This window comes from Clavispora lusitaniae (assembly GCF_014636115.1).
Source record: "Clavispora lusitaniae strain FDAARGOS_655 chromosome Unknown tig00002663_pilon, whole genome shotgun sequence".
NCBI classification, from domain to species: Eukaryota; Fungi; Ascomycota; class Pichiomycetes; order Serinales; family Metschnikowiaceae; genus Clavispora; species Clavispora lusitaniae.
Window position 1 is genome coordinate 165,671 of NW_027093982.1, and position 25,168 is coordinate 190,838.

At 41.6% G+C, this 25,168-nt stretch overlaps 7 protein-coding genes across 7 annotated transcripts; 5 read left to right on the forward strand and 2 right to left on the reverse strand. All coding sequences in view use genetic code 12, as the record gives it.

Moving 5' to 3' along the window:
* Window positions 1-148: 148 nt before the first annotated feature.
* On the forward strand, window positions 149-1,030 carry MED18 (Med18p; the record flags this gene model as incomplete). Its single annotated transcript, XM_002617629.1, has 1 exon — window positions 149-1,030. One exon carries the CDS (start codon window positions 149-151, stop codon window positions 1,028-1,030), a length of 882 nt encoding a protein of 293 aa, XP_002617675.1.
* Window positions 1,031-1,161: 131 nt separating this feature from the next.
* FOB63_004721 (glutamyl-tRNA(Gln) amidotransferase subunit F) lies at window positions 1,162-1,659 on the reverse strand (the record flags this gene model as incomplete). Its single annotated transcript, XM_002617628.1, has 1 exon — window positions 1,162-1,659. One exon carries the CDS (start codon window positions 1,657-1,659, stop codon window positions 1,162-1,164), a length of 498 nt encoding a protein of 165 aa, XP_002617674.1.
* Window positions 1,660-2,147: 488 nt separating this feature from the next.
* Window positions 2,148-3,122, forward strand: RPL18 (60S ribosomal protein eL18; the record flags this gene model as incomplete). The annotated part of the gene is made up of 2 exons (XM_066102424.1): window positions 2,148-2,259; window positions 2,674-3,122. 2 exons carry the CDS (start codon window positions 2,148-2,150, stop codon window positions 3,120-3,122), a joined length of 561 nt encoding a protein of 186 aa, XP_065958192.1.
* A 187-nt stretch (window positions 3,123-3,309) lies between these two features.
* Window positions 3,310-4,806, forward strand: FOB63_004723 (uncharacterized protein; the record flags this gene model as incomplete). Its single annotated transcript, XM_002617627.2, has 1 exon — window positions 3,310-4,806. One exon carries the CDS (start codon window positions 3,310-3,312, stop codon window positions 4,804-4,806), a length of 1,497 nt encoding a protein of 498 aa, XP_002617673.2.
* Window positions 4,807-5,628: 822 nt separating this feature from the next.
* On the forward strand, window positions 5,629-6,422 carry RPS19A (40S ribosomal protein eS19; the record flags this gene model as incomplete). Its single annotated transcript, XM_002617626.2, has 2 exons — window positions 5,629-5,765; window positions 6,008-6,422. The coding sequence occupies 2 exons, from the start codon at window positions 5,629-5,631 to the stop codon at window positions 6,420-6,422; spliced, it is 552 nt and encodes a 183-aa protein (XP_002617672.2).
* Window positions 6,423-6,594: 172 nt separating this feature from the next.
* DYN1 (dynein heavy chain) lies at window positions 6,595-19,125 on the reverse strand (the record flags this gene model as incomplete). Its single annotated transcript, XM_002617625.2, has 1 exon — window positions 6,595-19,125. The coding sequence occupies one exon, from the start codon at window positions 19,123-19,125 to the stop codon at window positions 6,595-6,597; it is 12,531 nt and encodes a 4,176-aa protein (XP_002617671.2).
* Window positions 19,126-20,381: 1,256 nt separating this feature from the next.
* Window positions 20,382-24,851, forward strand: FOB63_004726 (ATP-binding cassette multidrug transporter; the record flags this gene model as incomplete). The annotated part of the gene is made up of 1 exon (XM_002617623.2): window positions 20,382-24,851. The coding sequence occupies one exon, from the start codon at window positions 20,382-20,384 to the stop codon at window positions 24,849-24,851; it is 4,470 nt and encodes a 1,489-aa protein (XP_002617669.2).
* Window positions 24,852-25,168: the final 317 nt, after the last annotated feature.

Genomic DNA, 25,168 nt, shown 5'->3' on the forward strand with positions numbered 1-25,168 from the left:
GATGGAAATATATGGTAAAGGTTTACACATACAAAGGAGGCCAGCTATGAGGTAGTTTTAAGGGAATGATTAACCTAGTAGGTATAACCAAATGACCCCGTCGGGTTCAATGATTGGACGCAGTCCAGATAGAGTGTTTGGCATTTGAATGCTCCGCCGTTTGGCTATTCCTTTACACAAGCAAGCACTCATCTTCATCATGGGCACTCAACTACTTCTTTGTGCTAGCATCCCGCACAGTAAATACGTGCAAACTGTTTCTACTCTCGAAGCATTGACCGGGATTCTCCGGCCCCAGGAGATATCTACGTACACTCTATTGACCAAGCCACACAATGTCTTCAAGCCCAAGTTTGAGCCTGGAAAAGTCAACCAGATAGAACAGTACTATATGAAATGCACCACAATATGGAATGATGAAGCGTCGCATTTCGACTTGTCTCAGCCTGTGACGGAGGACACTCAGATTTTAGTACAGCAACTTTTTACTGGAGAAGAAGTAAAACACTGGACATTCCAAATCTCAGATCTTCCGAACGCGGGAAAGAATACAGTGCTGGTCCACAACTACCATGAAAGTACATTGGTGCACCATCACACAAAGGGAGAGGATACGGCAGCAGAAGAGAAGAATGAAGGGGCTGAATTGATGGAAATCGATGCACCTAAGACACACAAGGACTCCTTCCTTCAGTTTCTAGAAGCATTGGGCTACGATGTGGTTAATCAATACTGGATCAAGGGGATCCGTTTCTTCTACGGCGACATTGTCATTGAAATCTTCAAAGTGTTTATTCGTGACGACGATGAGCCTGCGGTCAATCTGCGCTTGAAACTCAAGCTTCTCGACAGCTCCAATACTTTTCAAATCAAAACGTATCTCAACTTTCCGAAAGGTGCCAGCGTTGATCTTCTCACACAAGGAACAAAAGACTTGGCCAAACTCAAAGAATCTTTAGCCAACCTTTTTGAACTTGAGGTGCCAGATCGCATGTTCATGGATACAAGAGTGGCACGGGTAACCCCATAAAATGGCTCACAGAGCTCGAAACAATCAAATCATAGATCGAGAATGCAATAAGGGAGCATTACTTTAATATTCTTTCCTTTTCTTCCTTCCTGCTGTGAATAAGAAATTGGAAAGTTCAGTAGTCACCTCAATTACTCTTTCTCTGCTGTTGACTTCGCTCTATTTATTCTCGTTCGAAGCTCGCTTGTGTCAAATCCACGTTCTCCCCTTTGGTCACTCACATGATCGGAAATCTCGTCCACTTGCCGAAGCAACTCCTTGAGTGTCAATGGTGATTCAGGCTTGTGATCTGAAGCCAAGAGCCGGAACACTGAAGAGCCTATTTCGCCTTTAGTGCTACTGTGCAAATCGCTCACGTGGTTGATAAAGGCAACGTGTGTGTTTAGCATTTCCGCCCACCGGTTGAGTTCTGGCTCCGGTAGGTTCTCATCTAAGCCTGAAAGCCGGAGCATCTTTCTCACAACACGCGAATCAACTTCGTTGGTGATGTGCTCTTTAGATGGAATTAAGTCATGCACATTCCATGTCAGTTTCCGGAGGAACTGGGATATTTCTTGTGCATTTTTCAATTCAGGCAAGACTTTCCCTTTCAATAAGGCAGGCGATGTAGAGAACTGCCGGAGAAACATGTAAAATTGACATTGTAGTAACCAGGTGGGTGCGTATGTGTTATCTCTGCACGTGACATACTAAGAGATTTACTTTACCATCATACCAATTACCGGAAGAAGAAGTCTATCCTACCAATCGTCATGTAATGGTCCGAGCTGACTTTCAATTGAATATTTGTTCCCTTAGTTTTGTAGCTAAATTGAACATCTATGGTAGATGTTCATCAAGTGCAATCAACATCCTTTGTGGCGAAAACTTTCATTTTGTTACTCAAGTACCTGTCTGACGGCAAGAAAACCCATTACGTGTTGATTTGCAATAAACAGAATAGCTCAGACGGTTCTGTCTATGTTTCATCGAAGCACTGTAGGGCGTATGCCCTAGATGCAGCCGAAATCATGTGACGCGCATTTCGCCTCGCATTCGTGCACATTTCCCTCTAGTGGGAAAAAAACGCTCGCTTGAAAAAAAAAAAAGAATCTCATCACTCTTCTTAATCGTCAACATGGGTAAAGATCACTTCAGAAAGCAGCACGTCAGAGTCTCTCACAGAACTGCTCCAAAGTCCGAGAACGCTTACTTGAACGTCTTGGTTAAGTTGTACACCTACTTGGCTCGTATGTATATTGTTGAATCTTCCGTTTGAAATTGCCTTTTTGTGAAAAAGAACATGATTCCTGGGAACACGAAAAGCAACATAACCTAAGCAGCTAGACCTTCCGGTAACTGTGTTGCACTTTTGCATTAATGGGCATTACTAGCTTATGAAGATATAAGCAAATGGTTCTGCCTAGCTGTGCCGGAAGAGTTCGTTGATTTTTTTTTTAAGACATCAGATTAGCAGCAAAGGGCTCTGTCCCTGTCGAGACGTTTCTTTGGATCGGTGGTTCGATTCGAAGAAGCCGGAAAGCCGGTGATTCGGTGCCGGATGTTCTCATGAGTTGCAGTGTTTCTGCGAGTGCCTTTTTCACAAAGCGTGCGATTTAGAGCAGAAGACAAAGAGGCAAACCCCATATACTAACCCTGTCCAGGCCGTACCGATGCTCCATTCAACAAGGTGATCTTGAGATCTTTGTTCTTGTCCAAGATCAACAGACCACCAGTGTCCCTCTCCAGAATCAACAATGTGTTGAAGCAAAAGGGTGCTGCTGAGAAGACCATCGTCGTTGTTGGCACTGTCACTGACGATGTTAGATTGTTGGACGCTCCAAAGGCTACCGTCGCTGCTTTGAGATTCACTGCCGGTGCTAAGGCTAGAATCCTCAAGGCTGGTGGTGAGGCTATCACCTTGGACCAATTGGCTTTGAGAGCTCCAAAGGGTCAAAACACCGTCATTGTCAGAGGCCCAAGAAACGCCAGAGAGGCTGTTAGACACTTTGGTTTCGGTCCTCACAAGAACAAGGCTCCAAAGGTCATCTCTAAGGGTAGAAAGTTTGAGAGAGCTAGAGGTAAGAGAAACTCCAGAGGTTTCAAGGTCTAATTGTTGTGACCTGGGTTCATCTGATAGTCATTTTTTAATCAACAATTCTCTTCCCATATTTGTAATATACCGAATACATTATACACGGTTCCCGTTGTAGAAGGCCCGAGTTGGCTGTTCGTCTTAACTGCGGCAGCGAGACTTGCATATTACCCCAGGTTTCTAGGTTCACCACTGTAGGAACCTCATGGCATCGTTACTTCTTCTTCCTGATGAATTGCTCTGCCGTGTGGTTTTTCATCTTACGGATGGCATTCTAGTTCTTGAGTCCAAACGCCGCGAGTCTCGCTTTCCACGTCAGGAGAAGCCACATCACACATACTCGTCTATACGGAACCGTCTTCGAAACCATGTTTCTGATGTACTTAGTCTATCACTGACATGCTCTCGTCTTCGCCGATTATGTGGACTGGCACTCTTCGGGTTTACTAGCTTGATTCGCTCGAGCGAAATCGACTCTATATTGTCTTATCCTCGTCGAATGGATCGATGGAGCAACTCCACATTAATTACCGACGAGTTCTGGAGTTTATTACAAGAGCACGCATCAGAATCGCTCAAAATGTCAACTTTTGTGGATGACTTGGAAATTGATAACCGCTTTCTCGAACATTTGGACAAGTTTCGCAATCTCCACTCATTAAAGGTCTTGGATATTCCATATACTGGGCCAGTTCTCAGTATTCCGATATTGGGAAGTGTTGTATGCTTATCCATAAACGCTGAGACTCTACTTCGGCTACAAGACAACGTTTTTCCTAGTTTGGAAAGACTTGATTTGATTACAGATATACATGCACTTGAGCCTGACCAGGATTTGAATCGTTTGGCGAAGAATGTCTCCACAGTCACAACATTGAATTTATTCGTCACAGAAGTCAACATTCTCCGGTATGAAGCGATCCTTTCGTTTGTAACTTCCGTGATGGAGAATGATGAATTGGAACATTTTGCGCTTAGGGCTGTCCGCAAAAAAGGCCAAAGAGCCCAACCTCGTTTTTGGAATGTTGCCCATAATTCCGGTTCAAAATTTATTGATTCGTTGTGCTCTCAAGAGCTCCAAACATTCACGATAGATTACGAGTTTCTCAGCAATCTTGAGTTTTCTCAACAAGAGACAGAGGGCAATCCACATCGGCAGCTAGAGCGTTTCACTTTGGTCGACCTGGTACTTGCGCTTCCGAAGATCGATCAAAGTCAGCTGAGGTTGATCGGACGTGTAATCCAGTCTTTGCAACCTAAAGAGTTTGCATTCGCATATGGCGAAGTCATTGCCCAATCACATTTCCAAGCTTTTGCTGGAATTCAGGCATTTTTATCCACATTGGAATATTGCAACATTCGAATCGTCTCGTTGGAAAAAGTATGGTCTATGGTAGATGATTCTTTGGTTCGTAAGTATTATGAAGAGCTTGTCGAGACATACGATAGATCATCGGGCAAAGATCGCAAGTTATTGAAGCAGAAAATAGCTGCTGTATCTTTGACGGAAAAATTGCTGTTTTCAACACCTCGCTATCATAATCGAGAGTATTATGAGTTAGCGTACACTCCAGAACCAAGCTTATCACCATACAACGCTAATGAAACATCACCAGACGATTTTTGGGCAGTCGAAAGCTCGCTCCGAGATCTTGAACATTATTGCCTCAAAGAAAAGGCACTCAGTTCGATTTGGGATTGACATGTTTGCATTGCGATGTAATGCATCTAGTCTAATCAGTACACAGAAAACACCAAACAGGAACTAATGGGCAGTAACCATAAAACAATCTACAAAGAGAAAAATAAAAAGCATATATGGTCTTGATTTTAAAGAGATGATGTTCACGGAGAGCAGATAGATACTCTTAAGGAAATATTGCACAGTTGAAAGGGATGAATAACCACAGTGATGGTGCTGGGTCTAGAAGGTAACTCCATCGAAGCGCTTGATTTGAAGATAGCCATCAACTTGTACACATAAAATCAATCCAATGCTACAATAGTAGAAAACATCTAACAATTATTGCTCCAGGGACAGCAGGGGTTCAAATTAAACTTTCGTAGTGGTCATTCCCCAACATTAGGATTCTTATTCCCTCGTACTCTACAGCTTATAGTAGCTTCTGTAGAATACATTTTTCAACATAGCAATCGTTAGACAGAGACTCCAATTACAAAGCGAAACCCCTTAAAATGCATTCATTAAGTTTTACAGCCTCCATGCAATCACAGGGTAAGCATTCAAAGCCGCTTATAACTTAACGAATTCCCATGGCACTGTGCAAATGAGCCAATTTGCACCCAGAAGTGGAGGACCAAGTGCAGGAATTTATAAAAATGCAAGACATATGGCCATATGAGGAAAACTGAGGCATACTTTGTTGAATAGAAGCCAAAATTACGAAAGCAACTGGAACAAGCTGCAATTGAAAAGTTTATTCTTCACGTATAGGGAGATGGCCAAAGTGGAAATATAGAGCACGTGACCACTGTGACTGTCTTTGCTTCGCATGCGCGCTATATGCCGACCACGAGACTGGCGCCACCTGCAGTGCTGAAAATTTCCTCACTCTCCAACAAAAAAGAAAATTTTATACGCATCCTATTATTACCTAGTCCCACAACACATACAGACAAGATGCCAGGTGTTTCCGTTAGGTATGTTCAGAGCTTTTAAGCAGCTTCGCCATGTTCAGAAGACAATCATCCCGTTATTGGCGTCGTCTTAAACCAGTTATTGGCGCTTTCCGAGAAGTCTGAAAACCATGTTCATCATTCCCAACATATGTCGAATAAGTTCCGTCCTCCAGTTCTAGTGTTCCCATCCATGTTTTCATGACACTTCTGAAGCAGTGGCTGCTCCCACCTAGATTTTGTATCATTTATACTAACATATTCAGAGACGTTCCAGCTCAAGACTTTATCAACGCTTACGCTCAATTCTTGCAGCGTCAAGGTAAGTTGGAAATCCCAGGTTACGTTGAACTTGTCAAGACTTCTGCCGGTAACGAATTGCCACCACAAGAAGCCGAGACCTGGTTCTACAAGAGAGCTGCTTCTGCTGCCAGACACATCTACTTGAGAAAGCAAGTTGGTGTTGGTAAGTTGAACAAGTTGTACGGTGGTGCTATCAACAGAGGTTTCAGACCACACAAGCACGCCGATGCTTCTGGTTCCGTCAACAGAAGAGTTTTGCAAGCTTTGGAGAAGATTGGTGTCCTTGAGATCTCTCCAAAGGGTGGTAGAAGAATCTCCGAGAACGGCCAAAGAGACTTGGACCGTATTGCTGCTCAAACTTTGGAGGATGACGAATAAGCGTGTTTAAAGCTTAGCACGTTGTTCTATTCTTTCTTTGTATTTAAGCCCTAATAAATCAGCAAATCGCATCGTCAATTTTTCCCTGGTGTTGCTGGGTATGTAGGCTTAAGTACGATAATGTCAAATGTACACTATGTTTCAAATCTCTTAACGTATTATTGCTGTATCTTTACTTATAAATTTGCACAACTTTGCTCGCCACTACTTTGGCCTCTTTCTGCTTAAGTGTAGTGTTTACATCTTCACTCAATTCCAACCAACTCAAGGGAACAACTTCTGGAAGATTTTCAATCCACTCTTTGTAGGCGTTGATGCTGAGACAGTCAGGCATTTTTACCTTGGCTTCACCGTTGCGGACCAAATTGAAATCTTGGTGGAATACATCACTAGAGAAAACATGTCTCGCTAACTCAGTGCAATATTGTGCATCCAGTTCGTTAGATATTTTTCCTCCATAGATTATATTGCCAACCACATAACTAATCTCTTTCCATGAGATTTGATCTGGATTTTCATGAGCTCTAGGCGTGTTTGAATAGAGTTTTTGCACAAAAAATCCGGCTGCAGCCACATCTGTTTCGTTCATATCGTAAAGCTTCTCAAAGGATTCGGGTACATATTTCAACCGTTCTCGTATAATAGAATGGTACCAACTCAAGAGGAAAGCAACGTGTTTGAAAGTACCTGCATCATTCATAGAAACTATGTTCTCGAACGTTTCAAGCAATGTAGCCTTGAAGCTTTGTTGGTTTTCATATGTGAGTACTTGTGACATTGCTATGAGTCCGCTTGGAATATCCTCTGCTTTCAAGTTGCATGTCAAGAAAAGACGGAATGATTCATGGGACGACATCGCTTCAAGAATTCTTTGTAATTTTGGAAGCCAATATGACGCCAATTGAATGTTTTGAACAATGAGCCAAGTTCCTTTGGAAGAACCTTCTTCTAGTTCTTTTAAAACAACATCAACACCTTCCTTTGACCCCATAGAAACCACACGAGTGTCTTTCTCGAGTAACTTCGCAACTTGTTGCACTTTAAATGTGACGTCGACGTTCTCGGTAGATGAAATCAAAATTGGACGTCTGTTAAAATGTACCCATTCTTTTATACCATAACATTTATCAGAATCAAAACCAACCAGAAGAATCAGGGAAGCAAAACTTTCATAAACTTCCATAAGTGTACTTTCGCAGCCCGGAGCACCAACTAGATGTCCAATAAATCCTGAAAGTGTTTTGAAAGTTTCGTTCTCCTTGTTGAGCTCAAAAATTTCACTCCAATGGTCAGCAAGATTTTCTGGAACAGTCAGTGCCAAACACAACCTTAGCAAATCGACAGCACCTCTTTTCTTTTCGTCACTGCAGTAAAACTCTTCCAAGATTGCTTTCAACATACCCGCCATTTGGGGGTTCGTTTCAATCGAATGGAATGAAATGGCCAAAGCAACAGCAAATACAATTTTATCCAATCGTTGTAAAGTAGGGGCAACCATGATAAAGACTTCATGATAGAGGCTGCTAACGAAATTTTCAAGCTGCCCAAGATCATTGCTATTGTTCAAAACTTTTATAAATATCTCAATGTAGGTATTCAAGGAAAAGTTGTAAAAGCTATTCCACAGGGCCAAAGCCATTAGAATACGGTATATCGACTTAGAATGATTAGCAAGTTCAGTATGTTCATTTCTGATCTTGTTCACTTCAGACATAACAACTTCTGACTCGCCAATGCGCGTATCGATATCGGAAGACTCCGATTCAATGCGCTCTAAAGACTCGATGACCTCGTCACTTTCTAATATAGTGCCTGAAATATCATTTAGAATCAGCAAGAGCAGCTGTCTTAATCCAAGCAAGCGAATTTGATAGTCACTTTGCAACGAGATTAACTCAATTCTCTTTGAATACAAGTCTGGCCGTGAATGTTTCAAGGAAATATTCAATACTTGGTTCTCCAAATTCCCAGCAGTGATAGAATAGTTGAGCACCGAGCATCTCGAAGAGACAAAGGGAGGTATCTTAACACGATTATCAGTGGTGTAAAGAATCAAAGAAAAATCATCCAGGATGTCAACGAGTCTATTGGCAATCTGTAAGGATTTTCTTCCACCATTATGAATATAATCCTGACGTAATACTGAATCGAGAATAGGATTGTATGCTTCAGCATTTTGAATCAAAATTGTCCCACCAAATCTCATCGCATCTTCGAGCACTTTTATGAATGTGTCATCTAGGAAACTCGTTACTATCATTTTCTTTGGAACTGTGACTTCCTTCAATATAGTGACGAGATTCTCTGTCGGATCAACAATGTATGGGAAAGTCGACCAACCCATTATACTAAAGTTATCAATAAACAATTGGTCATTTGGTAAGCCAGCAGATGCCCATTTAGCGATGTTAACGGCGCTCGCCAACATAGAAGTAATTGTTAAACTTTCGTCAAAGAAAACGGCCGATCTGCGAAGCTTTTCCTTCCATTGATTTGCGACTAAATGTCTGTGGCTTTGATCAAGATTGCCACAGAAACAGCAGAACGCAGCACCAAGTATAGAGTTACCGATAATCCGTTCTCTTCCGGCCTCAAATGCATTGATGCTCGCCTGCCATCTTTGCCTTTCCTTTGTCAAATTCTCGATCAACTTCAAACTTCTATCCACTTTCTTTTCGATGTTTTCGATTTCAAGTTTGACCCTCTCTGCTTCTCTGATAAGCTCACTATAATCATTTTTATAACCTTGAATACTTTGTTCAAGTTCTTCGATCATTTCCGCAATTGCAATTAACTGCGCTTTAGATTTTGTGGCTGATGTCTCTAATGCCACGACTTCTTCTCTCAAGGGTCCAATTTCTTCTAAAATTGTAGAATATCTCAATTGGGCGATCACCCATTGCAACAATGGCCCACAAGCCTTACTTGCTCTGTTAACTGTTTCATAATTGAAATCGGGTCTCGAAAGGTAAACTTCTTCCATGTATTTTCTCATTTCAGATGTTAGGCACGTTTCGTTATCGTAAGAGACAATACTTGTGATGAAATCATCCTTTCTTATAATCAATTGAACGTCTCTCCAAGTAGAGACTTGGTAACCAAGAAGAATGCAAACAGATTCCATTGCCAACTTCACTGCGCTTGGAGGGTTTGACATACTTCTCATTTCCGTGAGATGTTGCTTCTTTATATTTTGAACACCTCTTTGAGCTTCTAGAACCGCTGGTTCTGCTAGTTCGAGATCTTGCATGACTTTAGCCCGCCTAGCGTTTATTTCCACTTCTTGTTTCTCAAGCTCAACTTGCGTTGCAACAGAGAACTCTCTTTTACGCTCAGCTTCATTCTGGCCCACAATCATTTTATTGAGCATCTTCTTGGCATCTTCGTCCTTTAACATGAGTATCTCTTTCTTCTCAAAGAGTACTTTTTTCATTTGGTTAACCTCTAAAACCGTCTCTCTTAACTTGTCTAGACCAATATTCGTATGTCGTTGGTTTTCTTCCAATTCGCCTTGGTTTTTTTCAAAGAGTGATACGAATGTTTGAACAAACTTGATGAATTTGTTGGGATATGTTGCTTTATTTGCCTTCAGACTTGTTTTATGAATGAAAACAAGACAGTCAACAATGACTTCCCTAAAGCTGGATATCTGATGAAGAGTCGAAGGCGTGAAAGATTCTGGTATGATATAGGAAGATTGATCAAGGGCCACACCTCCCACAATGGATGAGGCTACTTCAAATAACGAATTATCTGACCAGTCTCCCATCCAGCTCAAAACACATCTGTTGAATAAAGCGGGAGAAGAGTTGACTTGGGGTTTTGTTCCACCACTGAGGTTACTGATGGTGAAAATAACATGCAAGTTTTCGGAAATTTGCTTGGTAAACCATGAGTATAATTCTTCATCGCTGTCGAGGAGCAATCCTTGGGCAGTTGACTCCACGCGGCATATTTTGAGCAAATTCTGCAAATTATCTCCTTCAAATAGGCCAGGAACCTCCGAATTTGCTAAAAGAGAATTCATGCGTTCCACAAATGAGGTTTCAAGAATAGAAGATTCATCAATTAGGAAGCACAACTTTTCACCTTTGGCACAAGAAAAGAGGATAGAGCGTAATGTGTCCTCAAAATCCAAAATAGAAAATCCTGATCGTACTCTCAACTGAATGATTTTCAAGCCATTCATCCACGCAACAAAGCGAGTTAATGTAGTTTTACCACTTGTACTTGGGCCCACCAAAATTGCATGTCCTTGGTGTTGTCTTAAAACTCTATCGATGCGTAGCACATGATCTAACAAATCATCATAGAGTATCAAATCGACAGATTGTTCCTCTTCATTAAAAACACGAAGACGTTCGCGAACGAAATTCCTCAACTCTAGCTCATCAACTGATTCGTAGTCAGAAGTTAACCATGTGGAAAATAAAACCGGATCTTTGAGCGGGACGTCTAACGGGACATGCGGGAAGCACTCAGTTCCAACTTTCCAGAAGGTTTCCTTACACCATTTTCGCTCGTCTTCGTCCACCAATCTATCATAGAAGAGTCGTAAACCTTCATGGTACCATAGCCTGATTAAGCCAGATAATTCTGAGTAATTCACAGATAGTAAAGCCTCTAAGACACCACGGCACCATCTTGTAAGCTCACGAGGAGAATAGATATAGTGACTCCGCTTTTCAACAGTAAATTGTTTCTTGTTTCGGCTGTAGACATCTAACATGGCATTGGTTATGGCATCACTGAACTGTCTCAATTTCGGGGTACATTTCAAACTAGCTTTGTTGAAAGTCTGATATATTTGCTTCAAAGACGTTGGACCAGGATTGTCAACCATAACCAAGGTGACGTGTCGCATGAATCTATCCGATAACTTGTGTCTTCCGGGATCATTAGGATCATTACAAGCCCCCACGAATTGAATGTTTTCGATAGTTACCCATGTCAAGTCTTTAGGTCTCCAAAATCCTGAGTGCTCCATCATCTGTCTAATGAAAGCATTAACTCTTTGGGTTCCGTATTTGTCAACGACTGGTAAATTTATTTCGTCGCAGAATACTACGACCCATTTACCCGAGACCTTTGGCATCAACTTCATACCCGAATTAGTTCTTTTATACGCACAATGCTGCTGTAACGCAGAAATAACAGTTTGCGGTGATGTGTCTTTCGAAAAATTCAAAGAAATAACATCAAGATTAGGAGAGCGTCGCAACGCGTTCAATAATGTCATAGTTTTACCCGAACCTGGAGGTCCGCATAATATCAACGCTGAATGCTTATTGATAATTCCGTGAATAAGAGATTCATGGATGACTGTATCCACCGTTGGAACAATTGTATTAGCGTCAAGAACATGATGCGGCTCTAGATCCACTGTTTCAACCATAGTTGACCAAGGTACCCATTCAAAATCAGGAATTGAAATTTTCAGTTCAAGGATATTTTCGGGAATATCAATACTTGAGAAACTTTCAAAAGACCCAACGTAGCGAGAAAATTGGATCCTCTGTTCATATTTGGCATCACCTGCAAACGCCCAAACTAATGAGAGTATGAATGCTTTAGAAACAAATATTTCGAGATCACCAAGCTGCACTGATGGATCTCGTTCTTTTTCTTTGAGAACTGAAGAGCAATGTGTTGTGAAATAAGTAAAAAAGCTGCTAAGACACCGTTGTTCATCAAAGGTCATAATATGATTAATCTTATTTGCCTCTCTTATGATTTCTTGAAGCGGTAATTCTGAAGTCAAGCGTTTCGCGAGAACCACAAACTGACTCATAATCAGTTTCCGTGTCTCCAACACCACGATGTCATCCGAATTGTCCAGAGAGCTGATACCTGTCGCGAATTTGAAGAAATGGTGATCCCACAAAGATGTGCTAGGAACAATTGAGCGGTCAAACCAAACCATCCCACATCTACTGATGGTTGCTAACGTCGTATACTTCAAGCTGTCCACTTCGAAAAGGATTCTGAGGTTTGGTGCCAACTCAATTCTTTCACCATTTGGTAAAGTCAAAAGCTTATTATCATCAAGAACACTGTTTAAATTCTCGGCCCATTCAGGATCAATATCTCCATCGAAAACGATCCAAATACGCTTACTCTGTTCTCCGCGTAAGTTAGTAGCTGCACTTCTCAATATCTTTGTAAAAATACCGTCACTCCAATCTCGAGTAATTGGGTCCAAAACACCATAAAGCTCTTCTTTAGACAAGACCTTGCTATCAATAACAAAAATTTCAAATCCGTTGGAAGAGCCAGCGAGAACATTTAATACCAGTTTGTAAAGCGTAGTCTTTCCAGAACATGTTTTGCCAACAAGCATAAATCCATGGTGATTCTCCTGAATTTGCAAAATTTGTAGTGCTTTCTTTACAAACATTTCGTTGGCATCAATGCCATTTTTTTCTGCATAGCGAAGCAACCCTTCAATGAAGTGAGCTTGATCTCTCCCATCTGGATTAATGTTTGGAAAATACTTCAGAAGAAGTGAGTCAAATTTTTGCTCATCTTCTTTAATTAACTTGGGGAGAATAGAGTCCTTTAAACACTGGAGGAGAATCTTCATTTCAAAATCATATTCCTGGCCTTCATTTAATGTTTCGAGTTTCTGTCTTCGGGTCAAGCCGCATCTGCTCAAGATACTTTTAACTGCCCTCAATCCGAAATCATAATGAGGCTGTTTCGTTACCGAACAAGCAAGTTCTGTTACAAATGGTGTTAAAAGTTTTGCAATCAGCGCTGAATGTAGAAAGCAATGAGAAGCTAGTATCACATCCACTATATTTTCCATCTCCGGTTCATGCATGGAGAACTCTCTGAATTGTTTTCTTAAGTTTTCAGGAAGTTCATTTCTACCCACATACCCTGGATTCATTGTTATGAATATTCCAGTATCAGGATGAACATTTATCATTTTCCCCGAAATCTCAACGATTTCAGAAAAGTCCTTGAGACCCCTTTCAATGTTGCATATTTGAGAAGAAAGTGCACTCAAGCTATTGGTTTCAAGTCGATTGAATTCGTCAAAACAACCCCAACACCCAACTTTAGAAATACCAAGCAAGATCCGACCCATCGATAGATAGTCAAATGTTTCATCACAGTTGAATACCAAAACCATTCTTCCCATGTTAATACCTAATGCTTTGATGCATTCAGTCTTACCGGTTCCTGCGGGACCGAAAGGAGATCCTCCTAATTTTTGAGCTAAAGCTTGAGCCATAGAGAGGAAGCATTTCTCAACCAAAGGTGTATAAGCCAACCGATCGGGAACTCCCTGATATTCAAAGCCGTAAAAGAATTCGCTTCTCCCAAGCTTTATAATGATACTTTCTAGGGGATCATTACATTGGGAGTTTAGGTAGTACCGCTGTTTGCAATTCCATGCAGCTAGTTTGCATTCTTCATTCAGCAACTCCTCAACAACATCCCTATGGTGAATGATTTCGACAATAATAGACTGAAGCTTGTGTCTTTGAAGTAAGGTAGTGGATTCTAACGTGATTTGTACTAAAACTTTGATAATATTGGCGTAAAAATCACGAGCTTCGGATAACTGATCGTTAGCCAAAGAAGTTTCAACTAACAGTGTGAAATATACCTGGAAAGCCACAATCGAGACTTGACATGGCCTTTCAAGAAATGATTTTAACGGTTCAACAATCTCTTTTGCGCCATCTGCAAAAATAAGCTTCAATTCATACACGGCAAGTAAGACTTTTTTCGACAAAGAAGAGCGCATTTCTGACTCTAACTCACAAAGCCACAGTATTAGATCTTTGTTTTTGATTAAAGAAATAGGGTGTTCCAATTCTAATCGTTCGTCTTGAGGGCTGATTAAAGCAGTGATACTAGATGAGTTTGAGTCATATTCCACAGATGCAATACCAGAGAACATTTGCTTCAATTGTCTTCCCAGCCTAGCCACATTCGTACCATTTCCAATGAGTTCAAGTAAGTCATCATTTCCCACAAAGCATAATCTTGGGAACATTTCCCTCTGCTTTTCAAGGAATTCTGTCAATCCTTTACGAGTTTTTACCAAAGTATCGGAGATCTTTTGCATGGTTTTCTCGACTTCCCTATAGGAGAAGACCTCGATAACAGTACTGAACTTGTTCGTGCGTTTCAAAAACGTAATAAACTCAAAGGTAATGTTATTGAACCGAGTAAACTCAACAGGTAAGGAAGATTGAACTTCTTTACAATTATCGAAAACACCATCTAGGTACATCCATTGGCTCTGAACTTCAATCCACAAATTAAAGAGACCCAACAAACGATTCATTTTATCTTCAAGTTCTGCTCTTTCGATCTCGAACGGTCCATGGTGGGTAGAGTTTTTCATACTGGACAACGTTCCCAAATTTGTTTCACATTGTTCAAATAGAAAATTCCAATTCTTCACTAGTCTAACTTTATTCTGGTAGTTGAACGTTTCGAACACTATACTTTCCCACTCTTGTTCTATTGCTTTAAGCCCTTCCTCTATAATTCTTTCCCCATTCGCTTGATTTACGATATCTTTTATCATCAGTTCATGCAACTGTAGATTAATTTTTAAAACATCTCCAACCAGAATAGACTCAAGATCTCTATGTTTGCTGTCACCTGTTAAACTGAAGATTTGAATCCAATGACGTGGCTTTATTGCAGGATTCTTCATCTCTGAAAGAAGCGGGAACTCATTCAAATGCTTCTTAACCGATTTCTGGATTTCCTCAAAGGCGGAGTATTGACGCACAATCACAGGTGTTGCTCGACATTGGGACAAAAGTTCTTCAAGTTGAGATTTCAAAGTCCTCGCATTTATGTTGGTCCACTTCTGGCTTTTAATATCACTGAGCGAATTCCATAAAGATAGTAAGGATGTCCAAACATTCTTTAAGTCCTTCACTTCCTCCAGCATAAAGTCAAGATTTGAATCGAAATTAATATCAATGTTCAAATATGAGGATACACGGGAAAGAGATGAGATATTGTTCTTGACCTCATTGCATCGAGTTTGAAAAATAGCTATAATTGATAAAGATTCCTTTGGTTGTAAATGAGCTGAAATTGGCTTCTTTTGTTGCCATTCCTCAGCAATATTATTCACAATCTTTAAGCAACGATCAGATTCACTTTGTATGCTCAACCGAAGAACATCCATATTCTGTTCGATAATTTCCTCGCATGATTTTATAAGTGATTTCACGTTCGATATTGTACTTTCCAACTGTTCAACGTATATCCAGTCAGGGGGGACAGAAACTCCTCGTCTCTGGAGTATCCTTTGACATGTAGAAATATGATTGACTGCTTCAAGCCACGATTTTCTCTCATCAACAAGTGAGAAAAATACCTCGACATTCTTCAAGGATCTCGAGGCATCTTGGGTAATAGAAAATTGTGAGGATAAATATTTCACTGCTTCATTAAGCATTTTAAGAAGCAGGGAAGTGCTATTGTGAACACGAACTAAGAATTTCTCGAACACACCCTTTTCGAAAACATCAAAATAAGTAGCCACTCGAGTTTGAATTGCAGAGAAGCTGATTTCCATTTTATTTCCGAAATGGCGTACGGTTGTCGAGTTGTGGATCAAGCTGTGACACTTATTGACTCTGTTTATAAGAACAAGCCATGATTGGAGGCCTTCGTCGTCTTGGTGTGAGCTCTCTCCATCTGGTGAGATCAATTGTTGGACGTTGCGCCATTCTTGAAGGTATTTTGCTGCCTCCGAATACTTTGCATCGATTATTTTCATTATTTGATCAATGCTTTTGGACAAAGATTCATCAAATTGAAGTACAAGTCTGGATTCTTTAGACGAGAGGCTAATGAGTTTTTGCTGAGCCAAAATGCGAAAAGTGTTATCTACCAAGCTTATCCAGTACAGCTTTGTTTTCTCAAGAGGAGGGGAGATCAGAAAACTGTTGTTTTCAAACGTTAGAAAGTGTGTCGAGATCTGAACTTCCTCAAAATTATCGCTCGCTTCTTTTGAAATAGCATTTGCTATACAGCGTAATCTTTCGCTGCATTTCTTGGAAAATATGTGCATAATATCCTCGTTCACCACTTCCACGAAGTGCTCAATATCATCATAGGTTGATTTTGCTATCAGATACACCTCCTCTTGTATCACCGTTAAAGTTTCTTGTATAGATACTTCCGAAAATGTACACTCTTCAAGCTTGGCGTAGTGTTCTTGCACAAGTACCTCATACGTTCTGTGTATCAGGTTGCACATACAATGAAGCTGATATACTTCATCTTGAAATGACTTAACATACGTAAGCTGAAACTCATTTGCTGAGAATTGATCGGTTGCCCCCTCTCCTTTCTCAAACAAGGTAATTTCCTGACATAAAGAGGACCACTCAACGTACATTAGTCTAGGCATGATCTCAAAGACTCTTCTTTTTTGTGATTCCAACATAAAACCGAACTTTCGTCCAGCATTCAGATGCAACAAAAATTCAGTAACTGCAACATCCAAAATATCAATATGCTCTTGTAAAGAGAGTGCTAGTGGATGTGCTGAGCAAACCTTTTCTAACTGAACAAGTAAGTTCATTGGTATTTCGAAGCCCAAGCTCATGAGATCTTGAGCTTGGGTAATGTAAGTAGTCATCTCTTGATTAAAATTGACTTTGACCTTGGGGGTAGAAGAAATGTCTGTCCCAGGAACATCAGTCTCTTCGACTTTCAAAATGCGAGTTGCACTCATATTAGTTCGTATAGCATTCGAAACGTCAGTTACCCATTCTTCAAAAATAGCATTGATTCTCAATTTCTGGGAAAACGAAGTTATCTCTTGTTCGATGTCAGCACCAGTTGAATATTTGTTCCAGTTTTCTCCTAGGATACTTGTGAGAGTGCGAGTGATGAATTCCAATTTGTTTTTTATGGACATGTCCCAAATTAAAGACGATAAACCGGAGTCAATGAGGCTGACAGATTTCGGAATTTTAATAGATTCCTTGTGGGTATAATAAGAAGTCTTGAAAAGCGACTGGATGTCCGCGTATGCAATATCTAATAGTCGAAGTTTATGCTTTTCGTTCACAAAATTGACAATTAAGGTAGAATTAAGTAGACCATTTTCATGGAACTTCATAAAGTATGCAATAAAATCGGAAAAGACATCACAGTACAGAAGCTTGTAATTTACATGCGTGGATATAGCATTCAGAACTCGCAGACTTGCTTCGAGATACATCTGTTCGTTCGCTTGTAAAACGGACGTACCTTGCTTGGAGAAGTCAAATGCATCAACTGCTGCGATGTTCTTACTGAATGACAACGTGATTTCTTCAGTTAAATTATTCTCATCATCGATAAATGATAATAGGTGAAGAAGTTCTTGATGTCTTCTTCTCAAATCACGTAGATGTTCAATTCTTTCATGTAAAGCAGTTAGGAGATGCTGGTCAATCTTCACAATCATAAACTTTTCCTGTCTCTTTCTCATGAGCTCTCTGATAATGTTGACCATGAATTTTACATTCACATCAATGATATGGAATATCAGTGTGATTTTACCCGAATATTCAATTTCAAACGCTGCAAAAGGCATTGCCATGAGATTCATGTTCAACAAAATACGGGTCAAACTGGAAACGATTTCCTTAAGAAGTAGCTCAATCAACTCAATCATGCGTACCAATGGAAAAGTGTTCAGGTTCTTCCACTTCTTCAAATGATTGAAAAGGGACATAATCCCGCTCTCCATTTTTGTGAGGTCAAGCTCGTTGTCTTTGGAATAGATTATCTCGTTTATCGGAAGATCCTTGAGGAGAACATTATAAGCCTTTGTTTCGTCTAGTTTCTCAACAATGCCTATATTATTTTGAAAAGCCAAGGTCACTTGGAATCTTTTAGCCGCATTGAGAATCTCAATGGCTCTCCTGACTGATGGTTGAGACACTTGTTCTTTGATGGATTCAAGCGCCAATTCCATTGAGTTCCAGAACAGAACCTCTTCCTGAATTGACAAGACCTCGGCATTATTTCTTTCTATTAGTGTCACTGATTGAACTTGCCGCAACCAGGCATTGACGGTTTTTGTCAACTCGTTTAAAAATGCTGTATCCCCAATCACACTTGGGTCTTCAACAGAATCGGCCTTGTCTAGAACCTTTGCTACCATCGGACTGACAGAAAGCATCAAATCTGGCACGTGTATACGCTGCTGGAGCTGTTGTAAGGAGAAGGAGAGCTCCGAGAACTTTTTCCTAGCCATGGCAAGCGATGTGGAAGAAGATGCGGAATCTGGATCCATATGAGAAACATAATCAAAATAGGGCGCCAATGCCATGGACACAAAGCGGCTAATCAGGCCATAAGACGAGCGTGTCTCGTCATCTGTTGATTGAGGATGCGGAATGCTTAAGAGCTGGATCTGCGTCGCAAGCGGCTGCTCGGACGTGATCGGACCTTCAGACTTGAGCAAGATCGAAAGCAGACATGAAGACGGGAGGTCTAGTGGGATTTCAGATAGAAAATCAAACCCCGTTTGGGAAAACGAAACGTACAAGGCCTCAGGCTGGTAATTGGAAACGAACGCTGAACAGAGGCTGAAACCACTTGAGCTCCACGATTCGCACAACGTCGTGGCATCAGAACCAAACAATAGAAGAGAAACAAAGTCTCTGATTTTTACAGGATCGCAAGACGCCTGAGGATGCATGGGCTGGGGCATTGGCGATGAAGATCAAAAACACCTAGTGCTTTGTTTTGATATCACGTGCGGGAACTGTATAACATGCAGGACTAGAAAACGGTTGTTGTTGTGGTTTGGTGGTGATGGGGTAGCGTGTGCTAACCAAGAACCTAGAGATCAAAAAAAGGAAAAGGAACAGAGAAATGAGCAAAAAGGAATTATGACTTGCAGATACCAGGGCTGAAAACACCAGCCGAACTAGAAATTGCCATACCGCTTTGCTTGAAACTAAATTGAATAAGACAGAATATGATGTGGAGTCCGCCACTTATTGGTTGGTGAATGTAACGTTCCACACTTGTATAATTGTGGCAAGCAGTACTGACATCCGGAGGAATGGAACGGAACAGAATTCCGCCCTGTACATAGAACAATGGTGCTGTTTTAGGAAATGAAGACGGGCAGCGTGCGGCTATAACACACGTGACTCCAGATCGTCGGGTTGAGGGGAGTTACAAGAAAGTTCTGGGCGGATTTCGGCAGAACGTTTGGCCCAGCTGCAGCCGGAAAAATGAAGAGAAAAAAAAAGAAAAGGGAAACGAAAGGCACGCACGCCTCTGTGTCAAGATAGGAGATTGGGCTAAGCGAGAGGCTGAACCGGTAAAAGACGTATGCGAAGACCCGGCGTACACTTTGGCTGGAGTTCGGTAAAACCCTGACCCGAAACCGACTGTATGAAGGACAGTACCCAAAAGTTTGTTTTTCTTTTGTCTGCTTTTTTCTGTTGCCCCTGCACAGTGGCCATCTTATCACCGCCAACGGACGTAATTTGCAGGATCCAAACAGGAAAAAGAAGCGATCTTTACTTGAACGTTCGCCAACAGAATAAATGGGCTAGCCAAAACGTAGCAGCAAAAAACACAATACTTTGCACATATTCCAACAGGGGCACTTTTGTTGAATCCCATCATACTTGCCTGCTCATACAAAAAAAAAATTAGATACGGCACCCCAGCTTAAACGAGTATAATTTGCCACTGGTCTCTTAGTAAGCTCCGCGAGGAGGGAACCAACGCCTATGTTTTTAGCCGCCACACGCCGTATGTCCGACCAAGCCGCAGCAACAGACCTAATCGAAGCGCGCACACGGAGTTTCGGGTGGTTCTAAAGTTCCGGAAACGAAATTTATCCTGCAACATCACAGGGATATAAGAGGTTGGCACATGGCCCATTTGTAGAAGGGTTTTTTCTTGTTTTAAGCCGACTATCCTCTTATTTATTCCGAGCGCTATACAATGGCCTCAACTCCAGAACAACCTCTGGTTGAAAAGGATTACTCAGATGCTGTGTCCAGTGAGAATGCTTCTGTCAATGAGTACAGAGGCTTCCAGGGCCACGAGGGCGAAATTCGCCAGTTGGCCAGAACTTTGACTCAGAACTCTGTGGGAAGTGACAAATCCAAATCGTCTGAGGGTCTTCTCCGTTACTTGTCGCACATGTCGCAAGTTCCAGGTGTGCCTCCCTTTGAAGATGGTGTGGATGACACTTTGAACCCAGAGAGCGAGAACTTCAATGCCAAGTTCTGGGTCAAGAACATGCGCAAATTGTATCAGCTGGACCCAGACTACTACAAGCCTTCCAAATTGGGTCTCGCATACCGCGATTTGAGAGCATACGGTGTGGCTACTGACTCTGACTACCAGCCTACTGTCACCGATGCTTTGTGGAAGATGGCTGTGGAGGGTATCCGTTCGCTTCGCAAGGAGGATGAGAGCCGTTATTTCGACATCTTGAAGCCCATGGATGGCTACTTCAAACCCGGTGAAGTGACTGTGGTTTTGGGTCGTCCAGGTTCTGGATGTTCTACGCTTTTGAAGACCATTGCCTGTAACACATATGGTTTCCATATCGGCAAAGAGTCGAAGATTTCATACGATGGCTTCACTCCAGACGAGATCGCCAAACACCATCGTGGTGATGTGGTGTACTCTGCAGAGACAGATATGCATTTCCCTCACTTGAGTGTGGGTCACACCTTAGAGTTTGCCGCTAGATTGCGTACTCCCCAAAACAGAGGTAACGTTTCTAGAGAAGAATACGCCAAACACATGGCGTCTGTGTACATGGCCACATATGGTCTTTCCCACACCAGAAACACAAAGGTTGGAAATGACTTTGTGCGTGGTGTCTCCGGTGGTGAGAGAAAGCGTGTTTCTATTGCCGAGGCTTCTTTGAGTGGTGCTAACATCCAATGTTGGGATAATGCCACCAGAGGTTTGGATGCAGCCACTGCATTGGAGTTTATTCGTGCTTTGAAGACCGCCGCAGCTATTTTGGATGCTACTCCCTTGATTGCCATCTACCAGTGTTCCCAGGATGCATATGATCTCTTCGATAATGTCATTGTGCTCTACGAAGGTTATCAAATTTACTTCGGAAAAGCCGCCAGTGCTAAGGCGTTTTTCGAGAACATGGGATACGAATGCCCTCAACGTCAAACCACAGCTGATTACTTGACTTCTTTGACTAACCCAGCCGAGAGAATTGTTCGTCCCGGATATGAGAATAAGGTTCCTCGTACTGCTAAGGAGTTCTCTGACTACTGGCGTGCATCTCAAGAGTACAAGGACTTGATTGCAGGCATTGACAATTACATGGCGGAGATGGAGAAAGGTGAGTCGAAAGCATTGTACAAGGAGTCGCATAATGCTAAACAGTCGAAGAACGTTCATCCAGGTTCTCCATTTACTGTTTCTTTCGGAATGCAGGTGAAGTACATCGTGCAACGTAATTTCCTCAGAATGAAAGGTGATCCATCCATCCCTCTCTTTTCTGTCGTTGGTCAGGGTATTATGGGTTTAATCTTGTCTTCTGTGTTCTATAACTTGCAACGTGTTACCGATTCTTTCTACTACCGTGGTGCATCGATGTTTTTTGCTGTTTTGTTCAATGCTTTCGCTTCGTTATTGGAAATCATGACTTTGTTTGAGGCTCGTCCTATTGTCGAAAAGCACAAGAAGTTTGCGTTGTACCGACCATCGGCTGATGCCATGGCTTCCATTGTCTCAGAACTTCCTGTGAAATTAGCCATGTCGACCTTCTTCAATTTCACCTTCTACTTCATGGTGCATTTTAGACGTAATCCAGGACGGTTCTTCTTTTACTGGCTTGCATGTGGTTTCTGTACTTTGTGCATGTCCCACATGTTTAGATCATTGGGTGCAGTTTCTACGTCCTTGGCAGGTGCCATGACACCAGCCACCGTGATTTTGTTGGCTATGGTTATTTTCACTGGTTTTGTTATCCCTATTCCAAATATGTTGGGTTGGTGCAGATGGATCCAATATATCAATCCTGTGTCTTATGTCTTCGAATCCTTGATGGTGAACGAATTTGCTGGAGTGGAGTACGAATGTTCGCAGTATATCCCATCTGGTCCTGGCTATCCTCAAGTAGCGACTGAAAACAATATTTGTAATGTTGTTGGTGCTGTGAGAGGTCGTGCAACTGTTTCTGGTACCGCTTTCTTGGCCAAGTCATACGATTACCATAACTCTCACAAGTGGAGAAACATTGGTATTGTTATTGCTTACATTGTTGTTTTCTTGGGTGTCTACGTTTCTTTAACCGAGTTCAACAAGGGCGCTATGCAAAAGGGTGAAATTGTTATTTATTTGAAGGGCTCGTTGAAGAAAATGAAGAAGAAAACTGAAGCAAACAAGGCTACTTCGGATGATTTGGAGAATAATCTTCCTAACGAAAAGATTGATTACAAGGAGGCTGCCGGCGACGAGAATGAGAACTCTTCTTCAGAGAAGATTGAAGAGCAAAGAGACATTTTCCATTGGAGAGACTTGACTTACTCTGTGAAGATTAAGTCAGAGGACAGAGTTATTTTGAACCACGTCGATGGTTGGGTTGCTCCTGGTCAAGTCACTGCATTGATGGGTGCTTCTGGTGCTGGTAAGACTACATTGTTGAACTGTTTGTCCGAAAGAGTCACGTCGGGTACTATCACTGATGGCCAGAGAATGGTCAACGGTCATGGATTAGACTCTTCTTTCCAAAGATCTATCGGTTATGTCCAGCAGCAAGATATCCATTTGCCTACGTCCACTGTTCGTGAAGCCTTAACTTTTTCTGCTTACTTGAGACAACCATATTCTGTATCAAGGGCCGAGAAGGATGCATATGTTGACTACATCATTGACTTATTAGAAATGAGAGCATACGCAGATGCCTTGGTTGGTGTTGCTGGTGAAGGTTTGAACGTCGAGCAACGTAAACGGTTGACCATTGGTGTTGAATTGGTGGCTAAACCAAAATTGTTACTTTTCTTGGATGAGCCTACTTCTGGTTTGGACTCTCAAACTGCTTGGTCTATCTGTAAGTTGATGAGAAAGTTGGCCGACCATGGCCAGGCCATTTTGTGTACCATTCACCAGCCTTCCGCTATTTTGTTGAAGGAATTCGACCGCTTATTGTTCTTGCAAAAGGGTGGTAAGACTGTCTACTTTGGTGACTTAGGAGAAAACTGTCAGGAATTGATCAACTACTTCGAGAAGTATGGCGCCCACCCTTGTCCTAAGGAAGCAAACCCAGCAGAATGGATGTTGGAGGTTGTCGGTGCAGCACCAGGTTCGAAGGCTCTGCAAGACTACTTCGAAGTCTGGAAAAATTCCACTGAATACGCTAATGTGCAAAAGGAGTTAGACCGTATGGAAACTGAATTGGTGAAACTTCCAAGGGATGAATCGCCTGACGCTAAGTTAACCTACGCTGCACCATTGTGGAAACAATACTTCATTGTGACTTGGAGAACAATTCAACAAGATTGGAGAACCCCAGGCTACATTTATGCTAAGCTCTTTTTGGTGATCTCTTCGTCATTGTTCAATGGTTTCTCCTTTTTCAAAGCTGGTACCTCGCAACAAGGATTGCAAAATCAAATGTTTTCGATGTTCATGTTTTTCCTGCCTTTCCAGACTATGATTCAGCAAATGTTACCGTTCTATATCAAGCAAAGAGAAATCTATGAAGTTAGAGAAGCTCCTTCGAGAACCTTCAGTTGGGCTGCTTTCATTTCTGCGCAAATCACGTCAGAAGTTCCCTTCCAGATTGCTGTCGGTACATTGTCTTTCTTCTGTTGGTATTATCCTGCTGGTTTCTACAAGAACGCGGAACCTACTGATATGGTCAACCAGCGTGGTGCAACTATGTGGTTACTTGTTATTTCCTTCTATGTCTACACCACCACGATGGGTCAATTGTGTGTTTCATTTGTCGAGTTAGCTGATAATGCAGCAAACCTTGCAAACTTATTGTTTATCATGTGCTTGAACTTCTGCGGTGTCTTGGCTGGTCCAAACTTCTTGCCTGGCTTCTGGATTTTCATGTACAGATGCAATCCGTTCACGTATTTGATTCAAGCCATGTTGAGTACAGCGTTGGCGAATACTAAAGTTGTTTGTGCTACTAGAGAACTTCTTACTTTCGACCCTACTCTGGGCAAAACCTGTGGTGAGTACATGAAAGATTATATTGCCAAGGCTGGTGGTTACTTGGTCAACGAAAGTGCGACTTCCGATTGTCAATATTGTAAGATGGCCACCACAAACGCATTTTTGTCTTCTGTGAATGCGAAGTACGATCAGAGATGGAGAAACTATGGTATTTTCGTTGCGTTCATTTGCATCAACATCATGTTGACTATTTTCTTCTACTGGTTAGCCAGAGTGCCTAAGGGAACCAGACAAAAGAAGTAAGTAATACCCCGCAAAGACCTTTAATTTTTTTAAGATATTGCTTTTATAATACAATGCTCAGGCTGGACATGAAATGTAGCTGTGGAAGCTTATTCTTCTACTTACTTAAGCGTATTCGCTATTGACGTACAGCCACTTGAGGAAATAAAAGAACAAAGAGTATGAAAGTTGTCTTCACTTGCATTGGCTACTAGGTGTTGTAAAACGTTGGAACTGGTGATCCATACTACAGTTCCATACACCCTGCAAATCAAATCTGATACATGCCTTTATGTCCTGTCGTATCAAATCACAAACATCTGCGAGTAAGCATACTA